This window comes from Talpa europaea, assembly GCF_964194135.1.
Source record: "Talpa europaea genome assembly, chromosome: 1".
Lineage (NCBI taxonomy): Eukaryota > Metazoa > Chordata > Mammalia > Eulipotyphla > Talpidae > Talpa > Talpa europaea.
Window position 1 is genome coordinate 151,621,196 of NC_140073.1, and position 13,381 is coordinate 151,634,576.

At 44.2% G+C, this 13,381-nt stretch overlaps 1 protein-coding gene across 4 annotated transcripts in view; it reads left to right on the forward strand.

Annotated features, from left to right (window-relative positions):
• DAW1 (dynein assembly factor with WD repeats 1) overlaps positions 1 to 12,992 on the forward strand; it is a gene marked incomplete at both ends in the record, with an annotated part of 28,173 nt that extends 15,181 nt beyond the window's left edge. For 2 of the 4 annotated variants that reach the window (XM_084230631.1, XM_084230632.1), the window contains 6 exons: positions 1,148 to 1,254; positions 2,071 to 2,173; positions 3,199 to 3,313; positions 8,612 to 8,688; positions 10,452 to 10,614; positions 12,958 to 12,992. In XM_084230631.1, coding sequence (XP_084086757.1) covers positions 1,148 to 1,254; positions 2,071 to 2,173; positions 3,199 to 3,313; positions 8,612 to 8,688; positions 10,452 to 10,614; positions 12,958 to 12,992 — 600 coding nt within the window. The remainder of the gene's footprint in view (positions 1 to 1,147; positions 1,255 to 2,070; positions 2,174 to 3,198; positions 3,314 to 8,611; positions 8,689 to 10,451; positions 10,615 to 12,957) is intronic. The other 2 variants (XM_084230633.1, XM_084230634.1) reach the window with 1 other exon arrangement.
• Between the last annotated feature and the right edge of the window lie 389 nt (positions 12,993 to 13,381).

The following is a 13,381-nucleotide window of genomic DNA, read 5'->3' on the forward strand; positions in this document are numbered from 1 at the left end:
AAGCCTCACCGTCCTGATGTCTGTGCTCCCCAGTTCTGTGGGTCACGCTCCCCACTGCCTCTTCTTTCAAGACAAGTGCCTGAGAGCATGAAAGGCAGGAGCCCTCCTCTGCATGCCTGTCTACTCTCAGAAGACACGTTTGTTATGTGCAATCAGAATTTCAATGCTACCTTTCAATTTTGTCATCTGCAGCCAATTGGAACTATAATTAGTGAGCTTTTTTTTTTTTAAAAAAAGATTTATTTATTTGTTTTATACAAGAACCAGGGGTACAGGCCAGGTGCACGGCAGGGTGAGAGGATTCACCAGAGACAGAGCGGGGAATAGAACAGGCAGACTGACTGAAATACACTGCTGAGGGGAGCAGCGGGAGAGACAGGCGAGGTCTGCTGTGCAATGTTGGACCCTTGCCGGCAGGCCGGGAGTGAACCAGTGCTGCAGAGGCTGCGGGCAGCTTCACAGTGTGGCGCTCAATTGCCTGCACCACCAGGGGAGGCCCTAATTAGTGAACTTTTTAATGTTATTTAAATAGTAATGATGTCACACCACTGAAATAATTAGGAAAACAAGGACTCTACTCCAAGCAGGATTTACTAGAGAGGACAGTTTCCTCAGCCCCAGATGGTAACCCATGGAAAGTCAGTCCAAAGGCCAGAGATTTATTAATCTATTCATGGGGAATGGTCATAAGAATGTCCCCCTTTCAACGTTGCTAACTATCTTTATTTCACTGTTTTTTTCTCGTTTGACTGTCACCTGTGATTAGCCCATAAAGCAGATGGTGCTTGTAGGTGTTTCCGTACAGTGTGAAAACAGCTGATTTCCCAAACATGCCCTTCTCCATTCTTAAAACAAACAAGCGGCATTGTTGAGTTAAGTTTGACTTGCTTTAATTACACGAATCATGTTTTAGTAAAGTTAGAGAATTATGCAATCACCAAAGTCTAGTTTGGGACCATTTCCGTCACTCCCAAGGGAAGCCACCTGCCTGTTCTCTGCTGTTTCTTTCCCAGTCTCCCAGCCACTGCTCTCCTTCCTCCCAAGGGAGTTTTGCCTTTTCTAGCATTTTCTTTTCAACTGTGACGTTGCACATTTATAGAAACTGTCTTATCTACAGATGCCATGACAACATCCCCTTCTTTTGCAGGGACACTCAGCGGAGATCATCTCCTTGTCCTTTGACACCTCGGGAAACAGAATCATCACTGGGTCTTTTGATCACACGGTGGCACTGTGGGACGCTGCCACGGGCAGGTAGTGTTTGTTTTTGGGAATTTTTAAACTTGGATCAGAAAGTTAAATATCCAACTTTTGTTTTTTATTTAATCTATGCTTTAGACTCCCTAGAAAGTGGACACATTGAAATATAAATCAATTTGTTCCATAACCATATGTGTCTTCCTGGAATTCTGAGCAGATAAGAGCAACCAGGAGCATAAAAGGAGAATGTTAGCAATAGCCTGATTATATCTGTTATTTGTTCCATGTACTCTGTAATCAGATTCAATGGCTTGTCATTACCATAGGCATTGGATATCAAGAATTAATAAAATCATGGCTAATTTATCAAATTAAATTTAGTCCAAGAACTTCAGTTTCCTTCCTAATTATTTTTTGGTCCCAGTTGCTAAGAAGTTAACTACATTAGCCTATTTATCCTGTAAAACTCCACCTGGCTTTGTCCACATGTTGGTAAATGGGCTAATTACCAAGGGTGACAATCAAAAGGACACAGGGGAAGGAGACTGAGGGACAGGTCATCTGACCAGCTAGGTCTCCACTTATCTGATGTAAGGATGCGTCAAGAATATTTTTATATTATTATTTTTCAACTCCTGCCTTTCTGAAGTGTCAGTCCTTGTTTACAATTTAAGCATCATTTTGTTGGAATGAAATTAGCAGTCTTACTGACTCTCTTTGAACTACAACAAAACCATGTTTGTCATCAAAATTGTCATTTTGTAAAAACTGTGGTTTGCACTCTTAGCATGTTGGGCTTGGCCTCATTATTTGTGCACCTCTCCTAAAGTGAGGCATCTTATATCATTGGGAATCCTTTCCATTTTATAGGAAGATTTATACCTTGATTGGTCATTGTGCGGAGATTAGTAGTGCCTTGTTCAACTGGGACTGCTCTTTGATGTTAACCAGCTCCATGGACAAAACATGCATGGTGAGCTCAGGACATAACTTTCCTTACAATTCTAGAGTATCCTTCCTACTGTCTCAGATATTCATTGGAATATTAACACATTTCAAAGCTACTGTCAAATTAAGATACTAACTTTGACATAATAACTGGTAAAGTTTCTGATTCCCTAAGTTTAAAAGAATTATGATATAATAGAACAGTTGTAATGGTTTCAAAAGTAAATTATCTTATTTTTCAAAGGCATCTTATTTTTGCTTAACAGTTTCTTTATTCATTTATTAAACTATTTATTTTTTAAAAGATTTATTAATTTATGCATGCAAGAGCTGGGGTACAGGGCAGAGATGTGGGGGGTGAGAGGATTCACCAGAGACAGAGTGGGGAACAGAACAGGCAGATTGACCGAAGTACACTGCTGAGGGGAGCAGCGGGCGAGTCTGGGGAGGACTGCATTGCCGTGTGGGTTTCTCCCTGGCCGGCTTGGGATTGAACTTGTGCTGCAGAGGCTGTGAATTGCTTCATAGTGTGGTTCTTAACCCCTTGTGCCACCAGGGAGGCCCCTCATTTATTAAACTTTAACTGGAATGAATGTCAAGGAGTCTCAACAGACCACCTCCCAGACTTATAAGTTTCAGTTACTAAGAGCTTATGCTCTGGGATTATTAGTTGATTACATATCAAATGCATTATGATTTTAATGTAATTGGAAGTTTTAGATCAAGCTCCTTATCATTTGATCACCTTCCTATGAAAACAGGATACCACAATCAAAAGCAGTGAAGCAAGTACTTTGAGATTCCCTCCCCGCCTTTACTAATTTGCACTGACCCATTCTAACCATTTTTGGTCATCCCTGTGTCCAAGATGTTCCTTCTTGGCGATGGTCTATGGTTATGAATTGAGGTAGAATTCACAGAATCCATGAAAATTATACATGTGATTCTGGCATTTATTTAAATGGCTACAAGCATGCCACAAAGACTACAGCTTCTGCCCATGTTTGCACTTCAACCTTTTCACAGTCTTTTTGTTTTCTTTAATTGTAGCTGTGGGATACTACAAGTGGAAAATGTGTAGCTACATTAACAGGCCACGATGATGAAATACTAGACAGCTGTTTTGATTACACCGGAAAGTTAATTGCTACTGCTTCAGCAGATGGTAGGCAATCTATTCATTCATTTAATTTATTTTATGCTTTTTTTGATAGACACTCATGAATACAGACTATGGGTTATCTCTCTGATGACCAGTTATGATAGAAACTATGTTTACCTTCTGTCTGGCATGTCATTTGTGTCACTATACTATATCTGGGTCACCTTCTTGACAAGTACATGAGATGTTATTCTAGGTTTTCACTATCTCAGGGATACCCTAATATGGTAGGCTCCCCATCATTTCTCCGACAATCATGCATTATACCACCCTACGTTGACCTCATCAATGTGGCCACCAATCATGGTGCTGTAATAAATTGGCATCATCTCTGCGGTGACCACACGGGCTGCTCCATTGGGCCTAACAGATCTTTGTGATGAGCATTTATGATGCCAGGCTGCATGTCCTCTTCTTCATTCCATGTATGACGCCACACTAATTCATCATCATCTTATTGGTAGCCAGTTCCATGAAGACCACATGTGATGCTACAATCCATCTGTGTCACTTCTCTGTTGACCACGTGTGCCATTATGTTTGTCTCAACCCTCCAGGACCCATGCTGCATTTTATATCATCATCTCCTTGAAAGTGATTTACTATGCTACCCCTGTTCTCATCTACTCTTTTAAAACCATTTGATGCTATGCCTTATTTGCACCCTAGAAGACTCTTATGACACTAATAATACTTAGGATTCCTATTTCTCTGGTGACAGTTAGGATCACTGCAGGAGGTCTCTGCCATCTCCTGATTGTGGAGTAAGTACATCATCTTCCTGATGACCATGGACACAGTGCTATTTATATCATTTTCCTGGTGACTGATGCACTTTGTTCACATCAACATTTTAAAAACCACCTCTGATGTCACATTCTGCCTGCAACATCTCCTTAATTACTTTCTCTGATGTATGTGTGTGTGCATCCTATGATGTATTCCATGTCAGCTAAATCTTCTTGATAACATGTTTGGTGCATTAGGAGGGGTCATTTTTCTTTTTAGTATTTATTTATTTATTTATTTATTTATTTATTTATTTATTTATTAGGAGGGGTCATCTTGATGACACAGGTGGATGGTGTTATACCCTGTCTGCACCAAAAGCTGGGTGTAATCCTATACAGACTCTCTCTTGTCTCAGTGACCACAGCTTTGCGCTGGTATACTCTGTGTTCATCATGACCTGCATGGCAACCTCTGACACTGATTGATGGGCCATCCCCATCATACCACATATTCCTGATGAACACAAAAGACAACACTTTCTGTCATTCCCTGGCAATCCTTGATAATCAGGCATGAAACTGTGCTCTGCCTGCATTATCTCCTTGATAATCACATACGCTCTTGCACTCCATCTGCATCACCCTCCTGGGCAAGCTCTTTTGATGCTCTGCTATTCTGTGCTGTCTTGTGACTTTATGCAATGATGTGTGATGCTATTCTATGAGGCATCACCCTGGATAACAAAGTGTGATGTGATTCTATGTCTTTTCTTCCTGAAGACACCAAAGATGCGACATCACAGCTATGATATCCACCCGATGACCATGGACAGCACTGCCCTAAATCTGTGCTACCCCTCTGATGACAGTTAAGAACTATCTGTGTCTACATCACATACTCGACAGCTGTGTTTTAACTTGTAGTCTTTGCCGTACCTTTACAATCATGTGTGATGCTATGCTGCATCTTTATCCAGTCCTCTAGAACCCTGCATGGTACAGTTCCCCATATGTGTCATCTCCCAGGAATCCATGTGTGATGCTGTCATATATCCATTTTGTTTCCCTGAGGACAAGGGTCTGCTGTGTCACCTATATTACTCTGTAGTGTGTCTGGACCATCTCTATGAAATGTTTGGGGCACTGCACTTTGTTGCCATCTCCTTAAGTGCTCTGTAGATGACACACATGCTATGTGTCATCTCCATGGGTGACTGTGGAGGGATGTATACTGCTATGATCTGCGACAACAACTGTATAGCTTTGTGTGATGCTAAAATATGTCACTTCACTGGACTCCATTTATGATGACAGTATGCTGGCATCACCTTTCTGACAGCTGCATGATTGCTGTGTCTTCACTGGTCAATCAGTCAAGATTCCCTGCAATTTCTGTGTCATCTTCTGATGTTATACAATATCCACATTATGTTCTTCAGAAGCGCTATCACGTCTGCATAAATTTCTTGATGAGCTTGTATGACACTGTACTATGAGAGTTTCCTTCATGACCACGTATGATGCTACATAATATATGCATCATATCCTTGACATCATATCCACGATTCCACATTTTGCATCATATTTCAATTATGTGTTATACTGTGATATTACTTCAATGCATTTTGATGAATACATGTTGTCATGCCATCATTCATGGTTTTGATAACTTCATAGAAATGTGAATTAATCCACATCCTTTATAACTTTCTATTTGCTATAATGTGACTTCATTTTTTCCTTGAGAATCTCAAAGAATACTTGATGATATGTCATCTTTTCAATGGTGATGTATGATGCTACCCTATACATGTGTCATCAAATTAAATACCATATATGATGCTATGTTATATCTCTGTTATTTTCATAAATATGCATGATGCTAATCTGTGTCACCTTCTCCTTGCTAGCCACAACACATGCCATATTATGGGTTAATTTTCTCATGACCATGTTTGATGCTACAAGGTATCAGCATCAGCTCTTTGAATACCTTGTGGGGTATAATACCTTGACTGTGTCTTTTCCTTGATAACCATTCTGAAGTATTTCAAGGTTATTTCCTTGACAACAATCTTTGAATAACTATGATGTTTGATCTCCTTAATAACTATGATGTTCTATGTAGGATCATCACCATAATGATAATATACAACCCTACTCATTGTGTCACTATCCTATTAATGATGCTATGATGCTCTATCACAGTTGTGTCATCTCCTTGATAACTGTATGATACAACACTAGGTATACTTTATCTCCTTAATAGCCACTTATGAGGATGTCTGCTCAATTTTGTTGAACACTTCATATGATGAGATACTGTATCTGCTTCTCCTCCTTCAGAACCACAGAGTTCTAAATTATTTACATATAATTTCCATTATAACAATTTAAGGTGACATATTGTGGGTTACTCCAAGGGGAACGCATCTAGTGCAGAAATGTATCTGTCCATGTCCTCTCCTTGTTAACCATTCATGATGTTATAGTGTACATCATCTCTTTGTTACCACTGATGGTGTGACACTGTGCTGTATCATTCACTTGATAACCATCTCTCATGCTCTATTATGTCATATCCTTGGGAACCACATACTAGATGTGCTTCATGTCATCCTGATGACTGCTGTGTCACCTCGTGACAGGTTTGCTTCTACACTAGGTCATGTCACCTCTCCTAAATGCACACGATGCCACAGATGTATATTTTATCTTTTCACTATGCATGATGAAAAGTGCAAAGTAGCAAGCTTTATGTTTTTAATCATAGTATTTCTAAGATAGCAACTTGCATCATTTTGTCTATTTTCTCCTGAAGTTGGCATTGCCAGAAAGGTAAGTAAAAAATCATTTCAATATCTTGTTTTTCTATGAATGAAATTGAGTGACTGCAATTTCCCCGTTGGCTAATTTAACCTCTATGTAATGCTGTCATTTGCAATAGGAAAGTGTCCATCACTTAGCCAGAAATTTGGTCACTTTTTAAAACAACAGTTTCACCACAGCAGTCTTATTTCCTTTTGTGCTTATGTAACTCTCCCATTCCTTAATTCTAAGGGCAAGTCTAGGTTACTTCCTCCCTCCATCCACCCATCCCTTAGTCCTACAGCTAAGGATGGAATCCCTGCTGTGACTTCAAGCACTTCTGGCCTCTGGGGATGCAACAGGGGACAAATAATCCTATTAGCTCTTTCTGTTGGAAAGAATTTCCTAGCCCTGTTCTTAGTCCTCTGAGTAAAGGCCTCTGTTTCCTTCTAGGAAGACCCTCTCGTAGCTTCCGTGAACTGACTCATATTTGGTGTGTGATGCTGGTCCTGCTGTTTATTTCATCACCAGCCTCTCAAAACTTGTTTTGATTTCCCCTTTTTTTCCCCTTTAAAATCTCCTTTCTTTCTGGCTTCCTGCCTCCTCTTTCTACCTGGGGCCCTATCATCTCTTCCAATAGGCTCGGGGCTGGAGCACCCCTACTTTCACCCTGGCTACCTTCATGGGACCAGCTTGCATTACCCAGGTCCGCCCCAGGTGACCTGGGCACAGCTGCAGGCCTGAGGAGAGCACTGAGGATGCCAAAGAGGATGATGAGCTCCCGGATTAAATAGCAAGAGAACGTGGGTGGAGCTTTCTGCTCTACAGCCCCTGCCGGTTGTGGGTTGTGTGAGAGGAAGAGTTGCAGGTGCAGCCTGCTGCTTAGAGTCCCCGACCAGGCACGGGTTAATCCAGACAAAAAAAGCCCACATGGAGGGTGGAGGGCCACATATACAGCTGCTTGATTCTGAAAACAAACCCACGAAACAACACCTGGCCCAAGAGCTCTTACTCCTTTGGGAAAGAAGCTTCAGTAAAATCACAGGGTTAAGAAAGTTTAGGAATCTGAGTCCATGACCGCTGCAGATGCTAGAAGGACTGGGCTGGGGAGAGGCAAGCAGAGACAGGTTACAGCAGTCCAGGGGAACTGTCCTGTGCTCTGCAGAGAACACCTCCGGGGTGCTGGGCGGGGCCAGATGCTATGTGAGCTGGGGGCTTGATGCAGTTCCTGGAAGAAGCCTGGGGCACCTGAGCAGGCTGAGGACCCTGCTGCCGTGCAGGTGGGGAGCTAGAGGTGTGTGGGTTCCTGCCAGCCTGAGGGTCAGACTGCAGCCACGATGGAAACCCTGCTTGTCTGACATTGGTTCAATTCATTGGAAATGGCAGCACAAGCACCATCCACGAAGAGGAGAAACTCACGTTCGTCCACCTGTGTTCCACGTACCTCCCTAGCTGCTGAAGGGGCAGGACGCACTGTGTAGTTGCACAGTTTACTTCATCCCATTTGAGTGTTCCCAACTGTACTCATCCTTTTCCTACCACTTCTCCTTTCCACCCCCCCCCCCATCCCTCTTGGCCTAGTAAAGTGGACTCCTCTCTGGTAATCAGGCCTCCCCTCCTCAGGTAGAGGCTGGCCTTCACTGCAGGCGGTGGGCTTATGTGTCAGAGGGGAGACATTTAGATCATTCCAGGTGTTTGGTCCAAAGTGCTGTATTCAGATGAATTCACATTTATATGTATATCCCCACCTCCCCTCACAAAGGGACAGCCAGGGTGTTCAGTGCAACCGCCAGGAAATGTATCACCAAACTGGAAGGTCATGAAGGTGAAATTTCAAAGGTGAGTTGCTCTTTCATTTGAAGCTTGGTAAGCTTTTTCTTACTAAAAATATAAGTCTGTTGACTCCAAGGGACTAGAAATCAGTTACCTAAAAAACTATTTTTACGTGTGTCCTCAATTTCAGCATAATAAACAATTGCCAAAACTTTTCACAAAATATAAAATGGTTCTCCCCTTAGCCATCAGCTACAGATTTAAGTAGCTGAAAATACCTGGGAGAGCCATTTAAGAAGCTTATGAAGAGCTTTTCCTGGTTTTCATAAACACACAAGTTCATAATAAGCAAAAATCATGCTGTGCAGCAAATATTAAGTGTTCTGTAAACTAGATGTAATTGAAGCGGCATTTCCTGGAAATATTTAACACTTAACAAAGTATAAAATGACCTATTTTGGAACTTCAAAGCTGTCGCCCCTCCCCATGGCTTAGTCAATGGAGCAGGGACCTCCACCCTGTGATTGGAGGCTTAGCTGTGTCGTCAGTGCTTGTTAGAGAAGCTGGGACTTTGTGCCTCTCACTCCCCAGCTCATCAGACTCCTTAGCCTCACAGCCGAGAACCAGAATTGCTAATTCCTTGTGAGAAACTGGCTCACTAGCTTCAAGGCTCCGAAGGTTCCATCTGGGCCCGGAAACCTCCCCCTGTGGTGGCCATTGTCCTCTGGTCCACCAGGACTGGTCTCAGGAATGCAGAGACCACCTTCTCCATAGGCAGGGGTCTTAGAACAGACAGGCCTGAATGGGGAGGCCTGGGCTTGGGAGACATGTCGCAGGAAGAGCCCAGGCTGTGCTGTTGAGGGCCCAGCTGGTTGCTGTGGACACGTGCAGTGTGTTCCTCTCAAGTGCACCCCTGTTTCAGTGTGTGTGTAGAATTCTTAAACTCTCTGTCATTGCATTTTATGCTTGTTAAGTGGTAGATTACTTACTGAATTGCCATCCAGGAATGACAATTATATGGGGTAAAAATAAAAGCATTCATTTTTTCATTCATTCACAAGTATTGAGTGACCCCACTGCTTGCTAGTCATAGGGCTCTGAAGGCTCCCTTTGGGTCCTGGACCTCCCCCGTGTCCCTGCACCTGTGGTGCTGGCACCAGGGACACGTGATGGGAAATCATGGCCCTGCCCTTGTCAAGTTCTTGGTCACAGAAGGGTAGAGAGTGAGGCTGCTGAGGACTTAGGGTTATAGCAGGCTGCCCAAAGGCCTGGGGACTAGCAGCTCTCTCTGGCTGCTGCGTGGCACCTGCTGACAATGCCCGGGGAAGGGGAGGGACTTAGTGAATCCCTGGTGGGTGCAGCGTTGAATGACAGGACAGGAAGTCTTTCTCCTCCTGGTTGTTCACTTATCCAAGGAGGGCCCTCCGCCTTTGATGCCAGAAGTGGAGTTACAGAGCTGACACTGGGGTTTATGAAGGAGCCTGGCCTGTGATCTGCTCCCCACCAGGCTCTGCCCATGTCTGCGTGGACAAAGGCATCGGGGATCCTTGTAAGAAGCTGGGTGGGGATGACCCACATGAAAAGGGTGCTTGGTCTTCCTCGCTAGGTTTTGGAGGGGTTGGCTGTTAAACCTTTCTGTCTAGATTTTAATTTTCACATATTATTAGTCCTATGACATTTGCCCCACCATGGACGAGCCATTGTTTGGCAGAATAAACACCAGGCTGGGGAGGGGGCAGGTGCTTAGAAATGTCCCCTTTTGGCTGGTTAAAAAATATTGGTATCAGTCCATGAACCCATGAGAATGTTTTAATTTTTCCCTTTTGTAGATTTGTTTCAACCCCCAAGGGAACCGCCTTCTCACCGGCAGCTCCGACAAGACGGCCAGACTGTGGGACGCCCAGACAGGGCAGTGCCTGCAGGTGCTGGAGGGCCACACGGACGAGATCTTCTCCTGCGCCTTCAACTACAAGGGCGACATCATCATCACAGGTGGGGAGAGGTGGGCTCCGAGCACCTGACTTTCCTCTTCCCATTGGCTATTAGAGTTCCTAAGAGGAAGATCCGCAGGACACCCCCTTTCCAGGCTCCTGGGCTCATCCTGGTGCCTCTGTGGCCAACATTTAATTTTAATTGCATCACATAACCATGAGTGAGCTCTACCCTGAGAGGCCTCGTGAATTTTGAATTTCAGTGGCTCTTGACAAAGCAGGGATTCAATAACCTGCTTTCCGCTTGCATTTTTCCAGGCACCATCCATCAAGTGGTTAATATTCCGTTGATGTTAAGTGTTTGTCACTCACAATAGTCACGGCCTGCCTTGTCCACAGCGGGATGTATGAGATTTATTCTTAGAGCGAAGTTGTTTTCTTCTCGGAAGAGGAAGCACTGGTATTTGGGGAAGCGAAGACGTATCTCATATTTTTCAATCATTAATTTTTTTTGGTGAATTATACTAGCAACACTTTCCTTTTAGATCAAGATTTTATAAGAACTGACTGAGAATAGGTTAATTTGGATTGTGGAAAGGGGATGGCATGGTAGAAATATAATTAGAATAAATTAACCACTTAACTTCCTCTTCCTCACCCAGTGCTTGTGTGGTGCCTCTCCAGGGGTCCTTGGCAGGGAGCAGGGAGTAGGAAGCTGACACTGATGGGCAGGAATGCTCTTAAAGGGCACAGAAGCCTGAATCGACCTCTCCACCCTTCTCACTGTGTAGAAAATGCTTAACTGTCCTTATAATGCACAGACTCAGGTTTTTTTTTTTAAAGATTTATTTATTTATGCATACAAGAGCTGTGGTACAGGCCAGAGGTACAGGAGTGAGAGGATTCACCAGAGACAGAGTGGGGAACAGAACAGGCAGACTGACTGAAATGCATTGCTCAGGGGAGCAGCGGGCAAGTCAGGAGAGGTCTGCTATGCCATGTGGGTAGCTTCCTGGCCGTTTGGGTATCGAACTCATGCTGCAGTGGCTGGGCGATAGCTTGATAGCCTGTGTCTTTTACTCCTGCACCACCAGGGAGGCCCCAGACTCAAGTTTGGTTTCTATTTTAACTGGCTAGATGCCTTCCTACTCAAATCACCTCAAGAGTGCTGAGAATCATCTCCCCTTTGGCCCTAAAACATTTCCCTTTCTACTTAATTATGAATAAGTTTCTAAAATTTCTGATGACTTTCTTTGGGGTTACGGTTTCAAGTGTTTCTCCTCGATATCGTGCTGCGCCATCTATTTATGGTGGGCCATGACGAGGAAGGAGGGGGCAGCTACAGTGGAGACAAGAATGCTCTCGAGAAGCTGCCACCAAGGAAGGGAGAAGGAAATGGGGTGTTTCCGAGGATCAGCCTTTCCGAAGCCACGCGCCCCCATGCTGGCTAGCGCTGCAGCGCCTCTCCCCTCTCCCCTCTCCCCACCTGCTAGTGTCTTTGCCTTATTTGCACGCCGGCTCTTAAATCCCCAGCTCTTTGAAGATAATAATGATTTATTTAGTGGTTTCCAAAGCCCCAAAGTGCTGAATAGTGGCCAGTGGGGTGGACAAATCTGTCTTGCCTTCTGCAGAGCAATTGGTGTCTGGATTGCGGGTCCTAGGTGTTAGGTGAGCCCACTGGGGTTAACTGCAGGCATCTGAGTGGACTGCTCGCTGGAGGCTGGGTGCAGAATCGCAAAGTGGACAAGAATCAGCCAGCGCGGTCACTGCCTTTGTAAAAACAGCAGGTGCAGCCTCTTGACCTAACCCCACACCCTGAGTGCCTGGCCCTGAAGTGTAGAGAAGCAGCAGCCCAGGACTGCATGGCATCAGCTGTGCTTTGGTGGAGGGAATGTGAACGTTCCCCCTTGGGGAGAGGACAGCCAGGCTGCCTGGGTGGCTGTCCTACAGTGGGGGAGGTTGAGGATAAACATTTCATGGAGGCCATGAATTGAGAAATATCTATGGACATTTAAAAATGTCCCAAAGGGGAAAGTGCTGTCTCCTCATAAGCTAAGTCTCCTGTAGGCTGCAGATGTCCAAGTCCACCGTGTGACCACAGCAGTGGTCGAGGGGACGCAGAGGATGTCAGCAGAGTGGGTGCATCCTGGCATGAGTATTACCAGTGTAAGATGGGAGCTTGCATCCTTTGGAGCTGACAGGAGTCTTGCAAAAAATTAAAAGCAAAAAAGATCCCCAGTCCAACAATACCTTCGCTGCCCCGGGACTCGCAGCTGGGTGCTGAGAATCCAGCTCATCTCGCACACCCAGAGTGGACCCTGACCCGGAACATGTCACATTGCAAGAGGAGAGAGTGAAATGAGTGAAATAAGGAGAAAATAACTTGGCAGATTTTGTTTTGTAGGCAGCAAAGATAACACCTGCAGGATATGGCGCTGACGGAGGAGCGGCGCCCAGGAGCAGACGCTGCGGCGGGCCCAGATTTCACAGACAGAAGTGGACTATTTTGATATTTCATGTATTTTCTTCTTTTTCACATCAACCATTTATACACTGCCCTCTGCTTTGCAGATAGGACCATTAAAACTGGTACAGTTGTGCCATTTCTTGATACTATTTGATGGAGATGGCAGGAATCAGCGTGACGTTGGACAAACGTTGCTGGTTATTTCAATCTTATTTTATGTTTGAACAACATCATGCAGGAGAAATGAAAGGGACTCTATTGCGTGTCTCTTTGACAGGCTGTTGTCATTTCTCTTAAATAAAGTTTCTGGAAAAAATTATTTGTGAATTGTATACCATGTGATGTGCTTTTTAAGAAGACA